This window comes from Nyctereutes procyonoides, unplaced genomic scaffold (genome assembly GCF_905146905.1).
Source record: "Nyctereutes procyonoides isolate TBG_1078 unplaced genomic scaffold, NYPRO_anot_genome, whole genome shotgun sequence".
NCBI lineage: Eukaryota > Metazoa > Chordata > Mammalia > Carnivora > Canidae > Nyctereutes > Nyctereutes procyonoides.
Genome location: NW_026575131.1, coordinates 55,366,959 through 55,388,534, shown reverse-complemented (window position 1 = coordinate 55,388,534; position 21,576 = coordinate 55,366,959). Strand labels below are relative to the sequence as shown.

The 21,576-nt window shown below is 55.9% G+C and overlaps 1 protein-coding gene across 1 annotated transcript in view; it reads right to left on the bottom strand.

The window, feature by feature from the left end:
* Positions 1-64: 64 nt before the first annotated feature.
* SH3GL1 (SH3 domain containing GRB2 like 1, endophilin A2) overlaps positions 65-21,576 on the bottom strand; it is a 32,016-nt gene continuing 10,504 nt past the window's right edge. The window contains exons 2-10 of the mRNA XM_055343179.1: positions 5,712-5,780; positions 5,390-5,462; positions 4,373-4,516; positions 3,795-3,928; positions 3,477-3,635; positions 3,088-3,191; positions 2,209-2,333; positions 2,017-2,073; positions 65-1,551 (exon numbers count right to left, since the gene is read on the bottom strand). Of these exons, the coding sequence (XP_055199154.1) occupies positions 1,355-1,551; positions 2,017-2,073; positions 2,209-2,333; positions 3,088-3,191; positions 3,477-3,635; positions 3,795-3,928; positions 4,373-4,516; positions 5,390-5,462; positions 5,712-5,780 (1,062 nt within the window). The 3' untranslated portion in view covers positions 65-1,354. The remainder of the gene's footprint in view (positions 1,552-2,016; positions 2,074-2,208; positions 2,334-3,087; positions 3,192-3,476; positions 3,636-3,794; positions 3,929-4,372; positions 4,517-5,389; positions 5,463-5,711; positions 5,781-21,576) is intronic.

The following is a 21,576-nucleotide window of genomic DNA, read 5'->3' as shown; positions in this document are numbered from 1 at the left end:
GCATGTCTGGGTGAGCTTGGGGAAGCGCCACTGCCCGCCCCCCCACCTTGCACCATAACAGAGGTTGTAGAAAGAGACATTTAATACTTTTCTTAAAAAAAATTCAGGATTACATTTCAACCTGCCCTCGATTGTGACCAAGGCTACGCTGCTCATCTTAGCTGGGATGCACGTGTGTCCCTCATGGAATGGCAATGAGGGGGGCCTCAGGAGCAGAGCTTGGTGTCCCCGGGGCTTTGCTGGGTCATCAGAGGAGGGGAATGTGATCCAGTCCCGAAGTCCCCCGGTTTAGCCAATTTTTGGATGAGGCAAGACAGGAAGTGGAAGCAGGGCTGGGCTCTGCTGGTCAGGGCAGCTGCCTGCCTTGGTCTGAAGGGAGATGGCTACGGCCACGGCTTAGGATGGGGGAGGTGCCTGTGAGCCTCCTGAGGGGTAGTCCCAGCAACCAGGGGTCTGGGAACATTCACTCATCAAAGCCTTTGTATTTGACCTTCAGCAGAGCAGAGGCTGGAAGACTCCTGTGGTCCCGTTTGTGGTGCACACGTGAGTGCCGTGTGCACAGCTGGTGGTGGCAGCTCGTGCCAGAGAAACGTTCTGTGTGCTTGTCTGGGGTGGGGTACCCTACGTGTGGGAACAGAGGAGGGGGTGCGGGACAGGGTGGAGGGCACTGGTGTGCAGGGCTCAGTGCCCTGCAGGGAGAAACGATAGCAGCTCAAGGGCTGCTCAGGACAGGGCTGGTCTTTAGGGGAACCCTGAGAACCCCAGGATTGTCTCTCCCCAGGGAGGTGGCATCCGTGGGTGTGCCAGGGCCTGGGGAGCCCTGGAGTTGGGGCCAGGAAGGAGTGTTGGAAGGTAACTTAAAGGCAGGGTGGTGAGTCCTGGCCAGGGATCCTACTCAGAACAGCCAGTGGCACAGATGTTCCAGCTCATGCTGTTAAGGGCAGGTCTCCTGGCGGGTGGGGGAATCCCAAAAGAGGAGAGGAGGGAGGGACAGGACAGGATATGTGTACACATGTGTATGGGAGGAAGGGAGGGAGGGGGGCCCACCTGGAGTTACCCATTCCTGGAGAGGTATTCCTGGGGGGCGGGAGGAAGTTAGTGTTTCTAAGAGCACCTTAGTGTTAGCCCCTTGGGGCCCTGGGCAGGAAACCTACTCCCTGGGCCCTGGACTGCTGCATGGAAAGGGGACTGTGGGTGACTGCTAGTGGAAGCGGGCCCCTGCCTCCCCGGGCCCCCCGCCCCCTGGCCGCCCCAGCGGGGCCTGCCTTCCCCAGCGGCCCCAGGAGCGCAGGCAGGCTCAGCCCTGGCTGCAGAGGCAGGTGGGATGCAGGCCGCCTGGACCGGGCTGACGGGGTCACTGAGGCAAGGGCACCAGCACCTCCACGTAGCTGAGGGGGAAGAAGCCCGACTGGCCGTGGAGCATGCCCTCGTACCAGTTCTCGTCGATCTGGTTGGTTAACGTGATGACGTCACCCTCGTGGAAGCCCAGCTCCCCGGCATTCTCAGGCTCAAAGTCGTACAGAGCTTTGCAGCTTGGCTGGTCCAGGGGTGCTGAGGGCAGGGGCTCGGCTCAGACCCCTGGCGCCCTCCCTGCCTGCCCGCCCCACCCTCCCACCCGGGTCCCTGTGAAGGACAGGTGCTATTTCCTCTGTTGCCCATAGCCTTGTGAGAAAAGAGGGACAACAGGGAGGGACATGGGTTCCATCAGTGGTCACCAAAATGCTCCTGGGGAGAGCCAGGTATGCCCAATGGCATCAGGGTGACAGAATGACCAGAAGCCCTCAGGCTGCCTCTCGGAGAGCCTAGAGGCTGTCGGACACCCTGGGTGCTCACAGCAGGGCCCCACACGGATGGGGAGGCCCCAGCACCTAGCTCCTCCTCTGCCCGAGATGGGCCAAGAGGCCTTCTGCCAGAGAAGCGGAGAAGGGCCCTTCTGAACAGACTAGAAGGCAGTTAGACACGGAAGCGGGGAGCTTGTGAGGACAGGGCAGGGTCTGTGCCCACAGGGACACTCACGCATGCTCCTGCTGGGGGTCCGGATGGGCTTGTCAGAAGATCGGAAAGATGACGAAGCTGTGTGCAGACAAAGCAGAGAGGGTGGGCCGGGAAACCGGGGTTGGGCCCCTTCCCTAGAGGGAGTGGGGCGGGCCTGGCTCTGCAGTTTGGACGGAGCGGTGCACTGGGGGTGGCCCCCTCCCCACTTCTTACCTGGAATCTTGGGGGCCGTGGCACAGGGGAAGCCCCCATTTGACTGCTCAGGCTCCCCCAGGTCGAAGGGCTCCCGAGGCTTGGGCTTGTATTCCCGCTTGGGGCGAGAGGAGGCGTCTCGCATCCTGTGTGCAGGGAGGAAAGCCGTGAGCAGCCAGCAGGGCCTGAGCGGTACATGCCAAGATGAAGGGACTCCTCCGTCCCTACTGCTGCTGCTGCTGCCCAGGACTTGGGGTAGGAGGGTGGGCCCTGGACACAGAGGCCCAACAAGTCTAACCACAGGGCCCCCTAGTTGGGCAGCTCCCCCAGTTCAGGGCCTTCTCAGAAGCCGCCAAATGGCCAGATCCTGCCAAACCCTACAGCCCCCTTAGCATGCCCACCCCACCTGGGGACACGGCTGCTCAAGGTCATCTTTCTCAGGCCCTGGACTAGTGGACGGCTCTCAGAGGGGAGCCCTGTCTGCCCTTGCGCTGTGTAGCCTACCGCCCCAGGCCCTGGGGGGCGGGAGGAAGTTAGTGCTCCTCCGTGGGGGGAGGAGCTGAGCTCTGAACTACCTCATTCTCTGGCCTCCCAGCCTCAGGTCACTCCAGTCCTCCCCTCTGACAACTGCCACAAGCCTGATGAGGTCTTGCTGCTTCCCTGGAACCCCCACCCTGTGAGCGCAGTCTGAAGATTCTCTATGAAAAGAAGCCAGTCCCCCTGCTCTGACACATGCTCTGAGCAAGGCTGGACAGTCGGGGGAGGCTAGTGGTGGTGTCTTGGGAGCCCTGAAGGGCTGGTCCAGGACTCCACAGGACTGACTCTAGGTTTTCAGGGCACCCCAACTCAGCACAAAGCAGGATGGGGCTACCACATGGAAGGCCAGGGGCTGGAGCTCACCTTCGCTTGAGCTTGTCGGCCAGTTCGTCCAAGATCTGCACGGCCTGCCTGTGGTAGTCCAGCTGGGCGTCCACCAGCGCGCAGAGCTGGCTCACCTGCTCGATCTGCAAGTGACCAGCAGGCTGATGGGGCAGGCCTCCCTGTGACCCCTACCTCCAAGGCCACCTCTCAGAGAGCTGGGCCAGAGTGCTCCCAGCACAGGGGCCAGGCCCCCCTCTCCATCTGCCCACCCTTGTGTTGCAGCTGGAGTAGAGTGGACGATTTCAGGGGGCCGGGGAGACTGCCCCTTGGGTCTTACAGCTGCCCCTTGGGCCTAGAAGCTGGGCATGCATGACTCCACCCACTGGTTGCGCTTCCTTGGGCTCCCCACCAGGAGGGCCCCAACGTACATCAGTCTCCAGGAGGTTGTGCATGCTGGTCTCAGCCACCTCCTTGGACTCTTCGAACTTCTCCAGGGCCTGGCGCAGCTCCTCATCGGGAATCCTGCCCTGTCGCTTCTTCTTGTAGTCAAAGTCCAGGCGGCGGCCCTCTAGCTTCTTCAGGTGGTGCTGCAGGAGAGGGAGGGCATTGGGACTATGAGGCAAGTGCTAGGGTCTGCACAGGGAGGACTGGCACGCTGGGCATGGTGTGTGGCAGGGGACAGGTGCTGGGGGGCTACAGGAGGATGGGCATGCGGGGCAGGGCAGGGTGCAGGTGGGGGGCAGCACCTGGATCTCCTTCAGGTCTTTGTCGCACAAGTTCTGCAGGGGGTCGATGAAGTTCTGCTTGACCTCTATGTCCAGGGAGTCTTTCACCTCTGCCAGGCGCTTCATGGACTCCCCTGCGTCCAACAGGGCGTCCCCTACAGCAGGGCAGGGAGTGGGGGAGTAGCTGTCACAGGAGACCGTGGCCTGGGAGTCCAAGACACCCCAACTTCTAAACTGCTCTCTCATCCCATGGACCAGATGCCAGAATTCAAGACAAACCAAGGAACCCTAAAGTCTGAACCTGAGCCCGAGCAGCCAGGAGGAGCTGGTGATGACAAATGTCAAGCACCCTCTGCCCCCATTCCCTATCATCAGTTCTGGCTCGAGAGGACAGGCCTTCCAAGGGGTCTTGGCCCTGTAGGCAACACCCCAACTCTCCATCCCCAGAGAGGAAGGCTGGGTGTCCTTGGGAGCCTCTGTCACCCTCGTCCAGGGGATTACCACGCACTGCAGGAGGCTCTGGGGCAGTGGCATCCCGCCCTCCAGTGGTAGCCACCCCAGCCCTGCAGCCCACCCGGCCGGCCCTCCACAGCCCTCACCGAAGTTGGACTCGCCGCCCAGCTCCTTCCCGTGGCGGATCATGCACTCGCCCAGCAGGCCCTCTGACTGCGGGTAGCCAGGGTTCTTCACTTGCCCTCGGATTTTGGACACCGTGTTGAGCATTGTCAGCTTGGCCCGTGAAGCTGCAAAGGAACGGGCCAGGTAGGTGTGCAGCCAGTCTGTCAGGAAGCCACCAGGCCTGCCCTTGGCCAGAACTGCGGGCTGCTCCCCTCTCTGGGTTCCTCCCTCTCCTGGACACTCTGATTTCTAAAGTGCAGCCCTGGCCCAAGGAATCTTGGTTCCTATGCCTGCAGACAGCCAGGCTCTGAGAACCTCCTGCATAGACTTCTGTCCTCTGGACCCCTCTGGGCCTCCTCATCCTGGAGCACAGCTCTGATCACAGAACCTCCCTTCCCTGGCCTGCGGAGTAGCACCCCAGGGCCGGGGGCAGGTACAGGCATGTCCAGGTGCCCCAGACATAGCCCTCCGCCTGGTGTGGGGGGAGGAGCTGAGCGCTTGCCTTTGCCTGCTCAGGTTGGTCCCTGGCACAGGCCTCAACGGGGCCTGGCTGGTGTTACTTCCTGTCCCACACCCATCACCTCCTGTTTGGATTTGGATTTTCCTTAGGGAAAAGTCCCCATCTCTCTCTCTGACTAGGTGACTCCCACCTCATGCTCCAAGGGTGGGCAGACAGCTGGGGCCAGGCAAATGGGTGGGCAACCTGTTCTGATGGATCCAATGGGTTGCTTAGGTGGAAAGATGCTCTTTTCTGCCGGGACTATTAGCTGTAAGGGTGATTTCACACTAAGGCTGCCATACAGAATGAGAGCTGCCTCATGAAATAGAAAGGAAATGCAGAACTCTAGGGATATCCTCTGGACCCTTGGATCCAGCCACCCATGAAACCCGCCTGCCTATCCCTGGCCATTTCAGTTCTCTGAGCCCATACATTCCTGTTCATGCTCCAGAAGATTCCTGGTTGACACAGGCCCCTCCTGGCTGGCTGGCCCCCCTACCTGGGTTGGGCTGCAGGTACTCAATGGTTCTGGCCAGCACTTCTGTCACAGCCTTGCTGGTAACATCCACCTTCTGTCAAGAGAGGCAGTGTGTGGGGTTTTGTAACCATTGGGAAGCCAGAGGCCAAACCAGGAGTCCCTGGACAGCCCTTGCCCTGTGCCCCAGAGCCCACACAAGAACCGTGTGCTGCTCTGAGGGCTGTTATCTGCCCTGCCTCCCAGGGCTGGGGGGTATCCATCCATCTATGAGCCCCACCCATGGTCCAGCTGTAGCGCTGCCTTGGCCCATGAGGGTAAACAGTGCTGGGCATCAGACTGGTACCTTCTCCATCTCTTTGAAGTCCTCATCAAGCTTGGTCCCTTCAGCCCCTCCGACCTTCTCACTGACCAGCTGGGCGACAGAAGGAGGGAAAACAGTGTGAGTTCCGGTGGAGAGGAGCCCTGAATATGCCTTCTAGCCATGTCCACTGCCAGTGGGAGCATGTAGAAGGGTCAGCTCATCCATATCAGCTTCCCAGGGATGCAGCTGATGGCCAGATGGGTGGCTGAGCAGGGCCCTGGGTCCAAACCCACACCCTCCTTCCAACCCAAGGTGGGGGGAAAGGAGCTCCTGCTAGAAGCCTTCCCTGGCCAAGCAAACCCCTTGAGTGCCCACCACCCCTGGAGACCTGCCTGGGGGCAACCACAGTTGAGTGATGTCCCCTCTTGGGGCTGAGGTGCCCACACCCAGACAGTGATACCGGGCCCCCCTGGCTGAAATCAGTTCAGCTCCAGGTGTGGCGAAGAGGTTCACCAGAGCCTCTTCCCCCAGGGATCTCACACTTCCTTTTCCCCACTGAATTCCTGCCTCTTTGGGAAGGAATCCTGTGAACCCAGGGGCCAGCACTTCCTCAAAATACATTCTCCCTGGGCACCTCTGGGAAACAAGCAGGTCCGTGGTGAGGAGGAAGTCTTGTGGCTGAAGGGACTGAATGGACATGGGGTTGACCCAGTCCACAGCTTTGTGACCGCCCCCACCCCCCACCTCCAGCAGGATCCAGAGGAGACAGGGCCTTGTGCTCCAGTGGGTTTATACCTGGCTGAGCCGCAGGTGTAGGAGAGCTAAAGCCACTGCAATAGGGGGACAGGAAGGAAGCAGGGTCTGCCCAGTGACTGCTGCCACCTGCAGCAGCTTGGGTCACGTACTATCCTCTAGAGGACCTTGTGGGACGGGCAGAGGCTGCCCTCCTGCTTCTGCTAACTGCTCCATAAGGAAAGACCCTGGTCTCTCCCTGGGCATTTATGGGCCGTCCCAATTTATTTCATGGGACAGTTTCACTTCTTTTGATGATGGTAAAACAGGACGTTCTCAAATTCAGTGGTTGCCAGAGAGGGAAATGAGTGCACTGCCTGACGTGAGACAAGACTCTTCTGGTGAACTAGGAGGGAGCTGAAGCGTAGGTGCTCAAAACCACACCTTCCGGGGCCCTGGGGCCGATGGCCTGGCTCAGTGCAGGAAGACATGGTGTGGGGCAGACAGGGACACGTCTCCCAGGCAGGAGCCACATCCTGCCCCTAGGGGAAGGCATGGGCAGACCCTGCAGCCTGCCTGGTGTGGGGGGGTCGGTGGCAGAAGTGCCTCCCCTGGGAACCCAGGAGCCCTCAGCTCCTCAGGCACGTGTGGGGCTGGTTTTACTAGGCCCCCAAGCACACAGGAGGCTACGCTGGAAGCACCTGGGCCCTGCCAGTCTCCCTTCACCGTCTAGGAGCTCAGGACCCATGTCCCTCAGGCTGCAGATGACCATTCTCTCCGAGGCTCACAATCTTGGAACCGGCACAAACGCATAAAAGGATGACAAGAGGCCGAAAGGATAAAGGAAAACCAAAGGAAACGTGCTGATCAGAGCAACAAAGGGTGGCACCTCTGAGTGTGGGGCTCCCCACGGTGCAGACCACATCCGGCAGAGAGGAACCCAAGTGCTTCATGGAAGAGCTGGACGTGGGGCTGGCAAACAGGATACATCTTTGGGCACAAGCAGCAGGTTTTTCAGGGACCATGGGCCTTCCATCACTGAGCAGCCAGCCCCAGAGGCTTAGCGGTTGGGACGCTGCCGGAGTGGAGGGGCAGGAGGGCGGCGGGGGCCCTGCCCTTGAGGAAGGCTATGACCCTGACATTTCAGTCCTGCCCGGGAAGAACGCACACATATCTTCAGACCCAATGAGCACAGCAGACACCACCGTGGAAACCCCACCTCCACCTGCAGAACCCGCACAGCACACGGAGCTCGCCCCCCAGGCTCCCTCAGTGGTAGGTCACTACAGCCCGATCCTGCTCTCATGTGGGCTGGGAGGAAACACGCAGTGCCCGGTGGGGCCCGCTCTTCCTCTCCACATCTGAGAACAGCCAGGGACTCCCATGAGCTTGTGCTGCGGAGGGCCTGTTCCCCACTGGCTGGGCCCTGTGTGGCTGTGGCACCTCGACAAGAGGGTGGATGGTGACCACCGCCCACTCTCTGCAGGCTCCCGGGCCCCACCCAGATGCTCGGAGCCTGAGTCACTAGCAGTGGTCCCATAATGGCTGCCATTGTGAAACCTATCCCGCCGCCTCTCTGGGGCCAGCATGAAGCCCAGCCCCAGGCCAGGCCGGAACGTTCTCCAAAACCCTGCCCCAGTCCAGGTGTTAGCCTGTGCCCTAGCTCCCACCAGGTGAGATCCAGGACCTGGTGGCGGCCTGCTGGTGGTAGCCTCTGGAGGTGAGCTCCCTATCGCCCAATTCCTGACACTTTCCAGCTCTTTTCAAGACTGGCTCCTGAGCTCTGCTCTGCCATGCCCACCTAGGCGCCTCGCCTGCTTGGCCTGGCGCTGCCTGCATGGTGGGCCTCAGAGTAGTGCTCAGTGACTGTGTCCACAAAGGGCCCAGAGCGGGGTCTCTCCTGGGCAGCTGTGTGTCAACGCCCAGGACACCAGGTACCTGCTGGTGAGTGCGGCTGCTCTGTGGCACCTCTGAGCAATGAGGCGCCTATCTTCTTCAACAGTCTTATCAAGATTCTGTGGGTCTATCCCAGGATCTACTGCTCATTAGTTACCCTTGGATGACGGAGGAGTTTTAGTGCCAGCACCTCAATCCAGCCTCAGAACACCTCCAGCAGCTAGAAGTTCCCTCTCTTCTCTCTACTGGTACCTCTTCTGGAAACTGCATGACTGGACTCACACCATACGTTTGGCCTGACTGATATTACCCCCATACTACTTTTGACTTTTGTGAAAAGCATGATCTACCCCCAACTCAGATGGCAGGCACTCCAGGATGGGGCAGGAATCAGTGGCTCCGTGCGCCCTAAATTTAGGCTGCAGAGATGGGTACTGCTGGGGAGGGAGCAAGAGGCCCTGCTCCTGGATGCCTCCCTGCATGCCTGACCCCCCCCCCCCCCCAGCTGCTTTCTGGCTACTCTCCAGGCGTATATCCCACCTGGCCTTTGAATGATCATATTTGCAATGACATGTCTGCAAGTGACTGCATTGGGCAGACAGCGCGACCTGTCACAGGCTCCTGCATTGATTAGTAGTGGAGCCGCATGGGGAGATGGCACTACCTGTGACTTGGGCACCTGGGAGGTGAGCAAACCTGGAACACAGCTGGATCTTCACCCACATGACTTCCATGCACAAATGTTGGCCTGTGGGAATTCATAATAAAGACCAATTGCGGGAGAGGCTATTCTTTCAAAGCCTGTTATCATCATTCCAGACCTTGGCCATCTTTGGAAAGAAGCAAGCCACCTGACACTAGGGAGAGAAAGAGCATATGCAGTGGAACTAGTCCGAGAAAGGACTGAGGAAATGCCACATGCCATGAGCCAGAGGACAGCTGCTCCAGGAGTCAGGTGGAACTCAGGCCGGAGAAGTTTCTTTTACGGTACTCAGGTGAAAGGCGGCTGCCTGCACTGGCGTGCATGTCCCAGGAGGCCTCTTGGTGGTAGTTGCAGAAGCAGTTCAAATCCTGAGGAGTGGGAGGAAGCCAACAGCACAGACCTCCCAACTGAGATGACTCCTCAGGGAAACCTGACCAACACCCGTGACACAGAAAATGAAAGGACCAATCTGCAGGCTCAGTGACCTGGGCAGACGATCTGCTTTGACGACTTAAAGATTTAAGAGAAAATAAGAGGAGGAGGAGGAAGCCGGCATAGAGGAGCCAGGAGGAAGGGAGATGTGCCAAGCCACTCAGGGCCTCACTGTCCCAGATGTGCTACATGTCTTCCCACTCCAGCGTCCTGCACCTTGTCCAGCCGCCTCATGCATGGGTGGCCACTGGCAGTCCTCGAGGACCTCCTCCCAGGTTAACATCAGAGGTCACTTGACCTCCCCTGGTCCAGGCTCCCCCCAACCCCTGTGTCTGCGGAGCTGACTGGTCGCTGCCTATCTGTGGGTGCTGGGACAGCATTTCCCATGCCAGGCTACAGAGGTATATGTGAGCCCTAGGCCAGGCACGGAGGGGAGAGGTTGCTGCTAGGCCTTGCTGGAGTGCCATGGTGAATGGCACACAAGAGGTGACTGAGACACAGGCCCAAGGGCAAAGAGGGCCTTGAGGGTCCGGCCCAGCCACTTGCTATGGCCCTATACTAGCTGTCCTAAGGATCTGGGCCAGCCAACAGGCCTCTGGCTCTCAAGTGTGAGCACTGCTGCCTCCAGTTAGCAAGGGCTGTCAGGATAGGGGTCAATAGGCCTGTACCAGCAAACTACCACATTGCCAGATGAATTGTGTATAAAGTGGGAGGGGATACAGAAGGGCATGAAAGTCTGTCCTGGACTTGGGGAGAACCCCTCTGGCAAGGGAGAGGAGGATGTCTGATAGAAAAGCAATGCAGAAAACAATATGGTAAGAATCACAAAGGAGGTGTAAATATGCCCAAAGGGCAACAGGACATGGCTCCCAGCTGGATGAGCCACAAAGCCGGTGCTATCTGAGCTGAACCTGAAAGGGCAGGGTCCCAACTGGCAGAGCCAGGCCAGGTGGGCAGAGAGAGTTCTGGATGAGATGCAGATTTGGGGCACAAGGGCTACCATTCCTGGGCTATTACATGCCAGGCACTGGGTAGGTACATACATCCTATCTACTCAATGAGGGTGCAGGGACCAGCAGGCCCATTTCAAGGATGAGGAAACTGAGGGGTGAAAGGCCATGGAGCTGTAAGTGGAGGGCATGAGTGCTGTGCCCAGACGTGTCCGACTTGCCAGTCCACCTGTGCTGTGTCCTATGCTGGAGGATAGGTCAGCGATAGGATGTGGGTGAAGCCTGGGGCCTGCAGGGCCTCTGAGGGCTGTGGGGAGGTGTCAGAATGCCGTGTGTACAACGCCTGGACATGGGAGGCCCCAAGAGCCAACAGCTGATGATCCTGGGCAGAGCTGAGAAATTTCTGAGCCAGAGTGACAGCATAGGGAGGGGAGGGGAAGGGCCTGAGGAAAGACATGCTCCCTCCAGATCCCTTCCAACTCCACCCGCCCTCCCAGGCGCCTCCTAACATCTGGAAGGCTTGGAGCCAAACACTGCAAAGCAAACCCCTCTAGTTTCCATCACGGTCTTCTGTCTCGTGACTCAGAGTCCACGGCACGGGCAGAGCTGAGGCTTGGCTGCTGCCCTGCTGAATACGAGGCTGTTGGCCTTCCTGCAGCTGTCCCTCCTCTGCCTGTGCTCCTGGGCCCCCACTTTAGGGGCACTGGCAGACACACCAGCTGGCATTCTCTTTGGTTAATGGGGCTCTCATTCTGGAAGGGCAAGGTGAGCTGAGCACACTTCTGGGGAGGTAATGTGTGTGGTGCACTGGCTGCCCCCCAAGAAGCCTCCTCCTCTTGAGGTCTCCATCCCTACCCAGAAACCTTCCGGGGCCCCTGGCATCACCAAGATACTCGGGACAATTTCCAAAGCCAGGGCCCCTGTGAGTTGCTCGAGGATGAGCTGCTTGCTGACTGAGGTGGAGTTCCCACGTGGCTCTGAGAGCAAAGGCCACGAGACGTGGGGCTGGGCCATGGCTCTGGGGGTGAGGAGGAGGTGCCAGTGAAGTAGAGGCCAGAGAAACATCATCTGAGCCCAAACAGACCTTCATATCCCTCCTGGGAGGAACCAGAGGATGTGAAGGAGACATGTTAGCAAAAGACTGAAGGCTCTTGGCATGGAGCGAGACATTTCATCTGTCACAGGTCCTCCGTAAATATGTGAGCTGACTGAGAGAATAAGTCACCACTCCTTTTGTTAAACCCCAGAGAGGTTCTGACAAGTCAGAACTTCCTTTTTTTTTTTCTTTTAAAGATTTTATTTATTCATGAAAGGCAGAGAGAGAGACAGAGAGACAGAGAGTTCTGCCCAAGTCAGAACCTTCCTAAGGCATATTTGGGGGATTCTGAAATTTCCCCAGATTTGCTGGTACCCTTGTCATGTCTCAGGGCACACTTTCCTCTCCTCCTAGCCATTGAAACTAAATGTTTCCTTTCCTTTTTTTTTTTTTTAATTTATGCTTTAATTTATTATTTTTTAACTTTTTATATTTTTAAAATTATTTTTTTTTTTAAATTTTATTTTACTTTTGGGCAGCCCAGGTGGCCCAGCGGTTTAGCACTGCCTTCAGCCCAGGGCGTGATTCTGGAGACCCAGGATCAAGTCTCATGTCAGGCTCCCTGCATGGAGCCTGCTTCTCCCTCTGCTTGTGTCTCTGTGTGTGTCTCATGAATAAAGAAATAAAATCTTTTTAAAAATTCTTTTATTTTACTTTATTTTTAAATTTTTTATTATTATTTTTATTTACTTTTTAAATTTTTTTTTTAACTAAATGTTTTCTAAAAAGCAGCTTTGCAAAAAGGCACAGTGGAAATGATCAATCAGGAAAAGTCTGCTGGGGCCCCTGGGAGGCTCAGTCAGTCAAGTGTCTGCCTTTGGCTCAGGGCATGATCCTAGGGTCCTGGGATGGAACCCCGCATTGGGCTCCCTGCTCGGTAGGGAGTCTGCTTCTCCCTCTCCCTCCGCTGCTCCCTGTCTATGCTTTCTCTCTCTCAAATAAAGTCATATATATATATATATATATATATATATATAAAAGAAAAATCTTCTTAAGTTATGTTCCACACAGAAACTCCCAAGTTGGGCACCTCCACCACCAGATCAGGCCCCAACAGGCAGACACGCACCCTGGACACACTTCCACACATGGTACAGCTGGGGTTGACTGGGAACCTAGTTTTGGCACCAAAGGATCATGGCTTCTGAAACCCTAAGCCACAGGGGCTGTGGTGGATGAGATGCTGGCTCAGAAGCAGAAGCCGGAGGTCCCCCAGACTGCAGGGACGTGCCGGCTGCTGGTCCTCTAGCCAGAGTGAGCCTGGCTGTCGTCTGGGGAGAGAGCCAGAAAGCTGTGGAGAGGAGCCTGGCATGGGGGCCTTGGTCAGACCTGGCCTCTTGCCGCCTAAACCCCGTGGTCTTCTGTGACCTGCAGGACTGGTCGTTCAGGTCACGTTTCAGGCTAGCTCAAGCTTTCCACATCCCTGCACAAATGAAGCTCAGGGTGGCTTGGCTCCCGGCTCCTCGAGATGAAGGATGGAACTCTGGGCTGGCACGGGAAGATAAACGCTTTGCTGTCTGGAAGGCAGTGAGCTGAACACCACATGAAGTCCCAGCTGCTGCTTCCCTGCCTGGCACATGTTGTTCAAATGCTGAGGGGAACACTCAAATAGGAAAATCCCTTAAAGTCACCTGTCTGGCTTAATCCAAAAATCTGAGCTGGCAATGGCAAGGGCACTGGGAACAAACCAGGAAGTGACCACTGGAAAGAAGTGACTTTAGAAGGAAGTGGTGAGGCAGGCGGGGGACTATCACCCAGTGGCTTTCAAGGACAGAGTGGTGAGCCAGATGACAAAGCTGTGTGTTGCCATTGCAGAGATATGACTGGGATGCAGCTGAGGCCTGCTCTTAAAGAGCTGACCTCTGCTTTTGCAATGCAAGTCTGAGTCCTGGTAGTGAGAGGCTCCCACTGGGCAGATACCGAGAGTTGCCCTTTCAGGTCTGGGCTAAAAAGAACTTTTCTTCACTGACAGCAGAGTCTGCAGACCTGCGCTAGTGCCCGGTTCAGCGGTGTTCCCTGCAGCTGTCACACGGTTCGCCTGATGAGGCCTACAACACTTAAGGATCTGTCACAAGGGCCCTGTGTTCCTCTGAAGCCCTCCACATGCCTGAACCAGGCCGGCCCCCACCCTGGCTCGGACTTTCCTCGTTCCTCCCCAGGTCTTGCTCCTGCCTACTGTCCAGAACCCTCCATGAGTCAAGTTGGGGCCTGCCACTATCTCCTGCCACCTGCCCTGTTTGCACTGCAGCCCCCAGGATCGCTCCCTTCCCCCTGGTCCCCTGTCCACCACTCAAGCCTAATCCCTGCGTGGAGTCAGAGGCCTTGACTTCAGTGCAACTTCCTGTTAGAGTCCCTGAAGCCTGTCAGAGCTCTTCCCGTTCTAACTCTGCATGCCATGCATGCCATGGATCCCACGTCTGTCCCTGGCTGACCACAAGCTCCCCGGGTGCAGGGACCCCGTGTGTCTGGCTTTCTGGTCCAACCCAGCACACTGCGTGGGTTTGATAGCTACCATCTGACTGGCTGGCCCAAGCCCCACCTGCAACGGGCAGGCTCAAGATGAGGCCTTTTCTCACCTCCCAGGGTGTGGCTAACGAAATGCAGGTACAGTGGTATGGGAGGGCCTGAGGCTGGGAAAGATCTGTTGCACAGGAGGCCTCGGAGGAACAGTGAGGGGCTGAGCAGACAAAGGCAGTGCAAGGTGCCACTTCTTGTTGCTCTAGTCCCAGTTACCAGAAGTTATGGAGCACACCTCAGCCCTCTCTGTTGGAGGGAAGTGCCTTGTTCCTCCCCGCAGGGTGACTCAGCAGTCCTAGGAGATGGGGTAACCAAGAGCTCACCCTGCCTGGCCCCAGCTCCATGTGAATGGTGTGAGGAGAGGGCAGGCGGGCCAGCACTGGCCACAGGCAGGGATTTCCCCTCACACTCCATCTGGCCAGCAACCAGGGGCTGAGCACCCTCCCCAGTGGCCGAAGGTCCCAGGCCCAGCTCCTCTGGGGGAGCCTCCCAGTGTCCAATCAATGAAATGGAGTGTTGGCCGAGGTTCAACTGTAAAGATCGGCAAACCTGGGATTTTCACAAAAGTGCCAAGTTCCCCCAAACTTAACAGAACTGGTCCCTGCTTTCATCAATGGTTAACCAATTGCCTAGTTGATCTCAGAGAATCTGGGGGAAGAGGTGGAACCTGCTGGGTATTGAAGATAACCACCTTCTAGCTCTGAAGTACTTATCACTTGCAGAAGGAGGCAGCACAGCAGGAGCTGAGAAGGGGTCATGCAGCCCAGATGCATGTTCTGTGGTCTTGCTCCCCTGACCCCAAGAGGGAGGGAGAGAGCTGCTTAAGACCTCCAGCAACCGCCTGGCCCAGCTGTAGCCTCTGGGCAGGTATCCTCACTTTATAAATCGCATAGCTAAAGCCCCCAAGAGATGATGTACCTTGTCCAGGGCCAGAAAGTACAATGCGCAGGTGCAGGGGTGATGGGGGGTGAGCATGTGTGTGACCAAGCCAGGCAGGAGTCCCAAAATAGTTAAATCCAACCCTACTCCAGAGGCTGTCGCTGAACTTCTCTAGCTTGTTTCCTCATTTTCAGAGGCTACCTGGGTCTCAGGGTGCTGAGAGATGAGGGAGCTAATAATGAGCATGGGTCTTGAGACTGCGGCTAGCACTTGCGGTGGGCTGCAAACCCCAGCCCTCCCATCAATGAGTGTGGGGCTACATCTCAGGCCCTGTAAGTGGGTGGTCAGGAGGACCTTACCTGCTCCTGGACGCCAGGCCAAGAACCCAAGTAAAGGAGGGCAACCACCCAAGACTACCTTGAGTTAACCACACCGGCCCAGACGCCAGAGACCTGAAGTCTAGGGCTGGCTTTGCCCTGAGCCTTCTGGAACTCCACATGATATCCATGGCTCAGGGCTGACATGAGGCCAAAGCTCCTGGAACATTACAGAGCCTGTGTGAATACCAAGGGGGCACCAGACTGGAGCTGTTCAGGGGATCCACCAGCCTCCCTCTTGCAGACCTCTGCCTGCGGCACGGTGCTGCTAACTTGGAAAGAATTGGACAGGACCTCTCTCTCACCTTCCTGCTGACTGCGGCTTGGCCCAGAACATATCCCAGGAAAGTGATGAATCTGGGCAGCACCAGACTGTGGTAGTGGTGGTGAGGGGGTGACAAGCCATAAAGCTCATTCTGTCTCCTTCCAGGACAGGTGGAAGGAACAATACCTGCCGTGCAGGGGACCCAGCTGGGCCTGATCCCAGCTGGCGTCCCTGGCTGTATAGATGGCTTTTACCAATGACTGAGATGCCAACAAGTACTTTTAAGGCTCATCTCCCTGGAAGAGATCACACCTGGGACTCATAGTAGGGCTAAAATGCCAGGGTATATATTGTTCTCCTCTGTTTTATCTTCTGATCTTGGGGATGAGGCAATAGGACTGCATGTTATACAACTCAGAAAGTCAATTTCAGATGAAAACTCATAAAAAGAAACACCCAACCTACAAATAAATGTAATAAATCCCCCCCGCCCCCAAGTCCTGCCTGGCTGGGCAGCGCCAGCTCTGCATCAGTGTGTGTGCCGTACGGCGGCTGCCAGTTGCCGGTCCACAGCCAGGGTGGCAGAGCACGAATGTGTTCCGCATTCGTGCAGAGATGATAAGGGCATTCTGCAAACTCATCTGGTATCAATGGCAGAACTGACGTGAGAATAGCCCTTTGGGAAAAGGCCCTCTGCTCTGAGGCTTGGAAATCTGCTTGGCCTCTGGAAGGCACTGACACAATGTCCGTATCAAACACTGTGAGCACAGCCCACCACACAAAGGCCAGGCACCCAGGCGCAGGTCTCAATGAGGGGTGACATGTACCCCAACCATGACAAGCTACAGTGGCCCACTGATCTAAAAGCCCAGAGCCCTTGCCACCTGAAATACAGATGCCACCTCTCCTGTCTCTAAGACCCTTTCCATTTTTAAAGCTGCCTCTTCCAAGAAGCCCTCCTGATTCTCTACCACCTGCCTCCTTAACTGGATAGGAGTGACATGGCCACTGGCCACGTCTCCCATCACATTACTGGTACCTCCTCTCTCAAGTCCCTGCCCACTTCGGACCTCATCTTGGACCAGGCTCAAGTGGGCTGTGTTTTCTATTCTGTGAAGTCAACCGCCTCATTCCTACCTCCTTATGGTCTTCCACCCACTGGACTGTGAACTTGAAGTGAGCAACCCCATCCCTGATAGGAAGCACTTTGATATGACTCCATACAGCACTGTATGGTGGCTACGCTCTAAGAGGGCAGTAGACTCAGGAGCTGGCCGGATGGCAGCACCCCTCCGTACCCACAACTTCCTTTTGTTGCCTGCTTGTGGGAAATTCAGGTGAGGCTGGCACTCTGGCTGGAGGCTCCCAGTCCAAATTCCCTGCTCTCCACCCAAGGTCTTCCCACAGCTAATTCCCTCACCAGAGAGCAAAGGGTTGAGTTAATTTGCAAAGAAAAAAAACCTGAGGAAGCCAGGCCCAGGCCGGTTAGTATCCAGAGGATCTGCCCTGCCACCAACTGCCACCAACCTCCACCCCCCTGCCACCCCCCAGAGTGGGATGGTTTCTCAATGAGAGGAACCCCCGTGAAAGCAACAAATCTGTGGTTTGGGAGGACACAGGAGAGGAAGGCTGACAGCAAACAGGCTCTAAAGGCCAAAGAGAAATGTGCTCGATTGGAGCTGGGGAGCGTGGGGCGGGCAGAGCTCAGGCTTGGAGCTCCTTTAGACAGCTCCAGGCAGCAGCTCTGAGTGGGCGCTGAGGAATGCACCATCACCTGACTCTTGCTCGCCTGTCATATCAGGGTGGTGATAACAAGCTTGGGTGACGGGTGACTCATGGCCATGGTGGCCTATGGCCACCAAGACCAATCTCTTCAGGAGTGGCTACATAAGCACCCGGGCAGGTGCTGACCCCAGGACAGCACGTGGCAAGCAGGAGAAGGTGAACTGGTCAAACCAAGGCCTGCTGTGGATTAATGCTACGCACTGTGAGTGGGTCGTGTGCGAAATGCCAACATTCTGTCACCGTGCCTGGCCACTCCTCCACCCACACACACCCACTTGTCCAGGGGCACCCGCCTATCGAAACTGCAGAGTCAGTCTTGGAAAGCCACAGCTGGAAAGAGTCTAGTCTCAGAATCACTGTCCAGCCACCTCAACACAGATGAGGCCCAGGAGGAGGGAGCTGTCAGGGTCAAGTAGGCAGTTCCCGTGGTCACAGAGGCAAATGGCCCCTACTTCCCCAGCTGCCACCCACCGTGTAGTGAACAGAGCAGGTGGGCCTATCCTTCCTCACATGTGTGCACACACACACACACACACACACACACTCACTCTGCTGTCAGCACTCATGCCCCAGCACTGGGTGAGCACCCAGACCTTCGAGGTTCCCAGAGATGCTGCTGCAGACCACAGATGCAAAAGTACAGTTCTCGGGGGCCCTTTCTCCTCCCTCAGGGCTCATCTTCATGCCAGCGATGCCACTTGGGACAGTCTTGCTCCACCTCCTCACCCCTACTCCCCAGTCCAAGGCTCTCCGTCCCCAAACATGAACTTCCGGTCAGCAATGAGGCTACTGTGAGGAGCTGGGAGGACAGCATGGGACTGGGTCCCAGTAGATGCTTGCACAACCAGTATTTGTTGAGATAATAGATACATGTTGGGCCTGCACACCCTGCTCTCCAGGAGCTCCTGGGAGGGCTCTCTCAACTGAAACAAGTACCGCCTCCGCCTACCAGGCCATGACTTTATGAAAGAACGCAGACTCTGCTGAGCCTCAGTTTCCTCAACTGCAAGACGGGAAGTAGGGATGACATGCTGCGGGACTCAAGTGTGAATGTGCTTTAGAACTCACAGACTAGGGGTGTCTGGGTGGCTCAGTCAGTTAAGCGTCTGCCTTCAGCTCAGGTCATGATCTCAGTCCTGGGATCAAGCCCTGAGTCAAGTTGGGCTCCCTGCTCAGTGGGGAATCTGCTTCTCCCTTTCCCTCTGACCCTCTACCCTGCTCACGTGCACACGCTCTCTCCCTCTCTCAAATAAATAAATACTTAAAAAAAAAAACCCACAGACTACAGGTATGCACCTGTTGCTCACTGCAGAACAAGTCACCCGAGGAAAGGAGGCCAGGAGTGCCATGTGCAGGCAGCTGGGGCAAACATCCTACAACCTGGGCAAGGTCCAGCAGCAGGATCTGCCAGGTGGCCCACACAACAGGGTGAAAGACTTCTAGGGGAGCCCTCCTGAGGGATCAGTGCCTCCTCCCCCTACCACATGACCACACATAGCCAGTCAGCTGTGTCCACAGCAGGCTGACCTGCTAATTCTTTTTTGCAACAGAAGCTCCAAGAGATCAGTAATGGGACCTTGACTCCACAAAGCTCTCGGTACTAGGAATATCTGTTGGTGGGCGGCTTTGATAAACAATCTCGATGCTCTATTTGGGGGAAAGGGAGAGAACAGGGCATAGAGAGGAAACAACTTGGTCTGAAGGAAGATGGTGGGTAGGAAACCCCTAGTGGAGAGTAGCTGCTGTCACACAACAGCTACCATGTCATGACCCAGCTACTCCAGTCTCCAGGCTGCCCCTCTTCCGACTTTCACCCAGCCACCATGGTAGCTTGTTGGCCAACCCTCAACGCCTCTCGAGCAGATGTCTACCCTCCATCCTGGCTAATAGGATTCCTAACCCTCAGCCTCCCCACCCGAGATGCCCGTTCTCCCCATCCTTCAGATGGCGCTGGTGTGGGCATGCATTCCTGAATGCAGCAATGAAACTCTATGAATGAGAGTCCACCCCCACAAGCTGGGGGAAGGGGGACGGCTATGCTATTCTGACTCACGGTACTCCTCAGCAATACTTTTTTATGTTTTGCAGGAGAAAAGCAACCCTGTCTTCCAATCTGGCTGCCTTTCTCCCTAGGCCTTCCTGCTCTCTTGTCACCCCTGTGATACATGTTGCTGCTTCTTAAGCTAGGAGCCATAAAAGTACTCAAATCCCTCTCCACCTCGTGATGCTGATCTAGCAGCCAGGGCTGCCTCCCGGCACCCAGGGCTGCCTCCACTTCCCCAGAAGGACAGAACTCACCAACAGAATGTGTAGGACTCCTGGATAAGTGGGGGAAAGAATACAAAAGGGCAAGCCACCAGCCCTGAGGCTCCAGCACTTGCTCTAGCTGCCTGCCTAGGAAGCCCTGTATGCTTTTTTGCTTTCTTCCTTCCATGGCCAAATGCGAAGCCAGAGTCTAGAGTCATCCTGGGAATCATCCCTCGTTCCTCCTTGCAGGCGCTTGTCATAGGACCCTGTGTTACTGAATCAGCCCTGTTCCACTTAGTCAGCACCTGTGTTTGGGATACTCTCCTGCTTGGAGTTGACCTGCTCTGTCAGAAGGGGAATGAACATTTGGGGTCAAAGTCAGAAGTCCAGATCCCCCCACCCCTTTGAAAAGGTTGCCCTATTCATTCAACAACTATTTATTATTATATATAACTAGTATAACAGAGGAACAAAAGATTAGTAAAATCATAGGCAAAAAAGATTAATAGCAGGGTCTAAGTTAAGGGACCTATACGGAGAAGTCACTTCCTCCCTGTGGGGAAGAGAACCAGGGACAGTTCACAAAGATGACCCTGAACTTGGCTTTGAAGGATGAATTGATGCAGAAAGGAGAAAGGGACATGATGTGAGGAAAGGCAGAGAACAAGGGGTCACAGGATCTGCACCAGCGCAGACGATGCTGGTTGAGGGCTGGCATGGAAACAAATGCCCAGGATGGGGTTCTGAAATGTCTCTCTTAGAGATGTGGGGAGTTGTTAAGCAAAGAGTATCTGATGTCAGTCTCCAGGCTTCATGATGGGAAGAAAGGGACCTTCAGGCTGAGAACCCCCAAGCTCCTTCTATCCAGTTAGCAGGAGCCAGAGCAGGTCGAGATTCCCACCACAGTATTTCCTGTGATATGCTGCCCTGAGGTGTAGATGCACAGCAGTGTTTTTTGCATAAAACCTGAACACAGAGCCAGTTTTCAAATTCATGTTAAACAATGGTGATGGAGATTTCCTATCAATCCATCAGCTTTTAAGTCACCAAGGTGGGATCCAGGAACCAGGGACTGACTTCTGCAGAGCTTCAGATTGACTTCACGGAACCCTTTAATTGAAGATGGCCATGGGGGATGTGCTCTTAGCGTGGTGACCCAACAGTGACCCAGAAGTTGACTTGGCAAGTGAACCGATCCTATTTTCTTGCTGACGCTGGCCATTAAGTTGGAGGCGAGAGCTAACGGGGGATAAAACATGTGTATATGTGTGCATACACCCACCCCTTTAAGAAGGAGCTCTAAACCTTTCTATCAGGACAAGACTTTAAGACAGGGCAGACCTATGGCTGCCATAACAAATTACTACAAGCTCAGCGACAAAACACAAATTTCCCAAACAACACAAAACATTACAAACCTGATATTAAAACAACAAAAAAATAAATCTTGCCTCTCCTGGCTTCTAGAGCAGCCCCCATTCTTTGGCTGTGGCATGGCCTGTCCTCAAAGTCAGTGATGCAGACCAGCCACGCTCCCTTCCCCTGACCCCCTGCTCAGCAGTCATACCTCCCTCTCACCACAGAGGGGACAGGAACCTGCCTTTAAGAGCCCTGATCACTAGACAGGGCCTACCAGGTTAATTCCGAGGGATCTCTGCATCTCCAGGTCCACACACACTCTGGCTCCCATTGGCAAGGCCCCTGCGCCAAGGCAGCACATTCACAGGAACTGCTGGCAGGTCTCACCACTCATTCATAGCTGTTCTGTTCTAGAAAGTCACTGCGAACACTCAACTGTTGAATATGGAACCACTTCTCGTGGGGGAAACAATGGGGTTCGGTTCTTGTGAGCCTCTGGTCACAGCCAATCAATACCTAACACCTCATGTTACATGCATTTCTATCTAAATACACCTTATATAATACATGCTATTGACTCGTCTACACTGAATTCGGCCAGCAGCGCTGTAACCCCTTCCTGAAGGAAGCTCATCTGACACGTGGGTTTCCTGCCTAAGGCACAACATC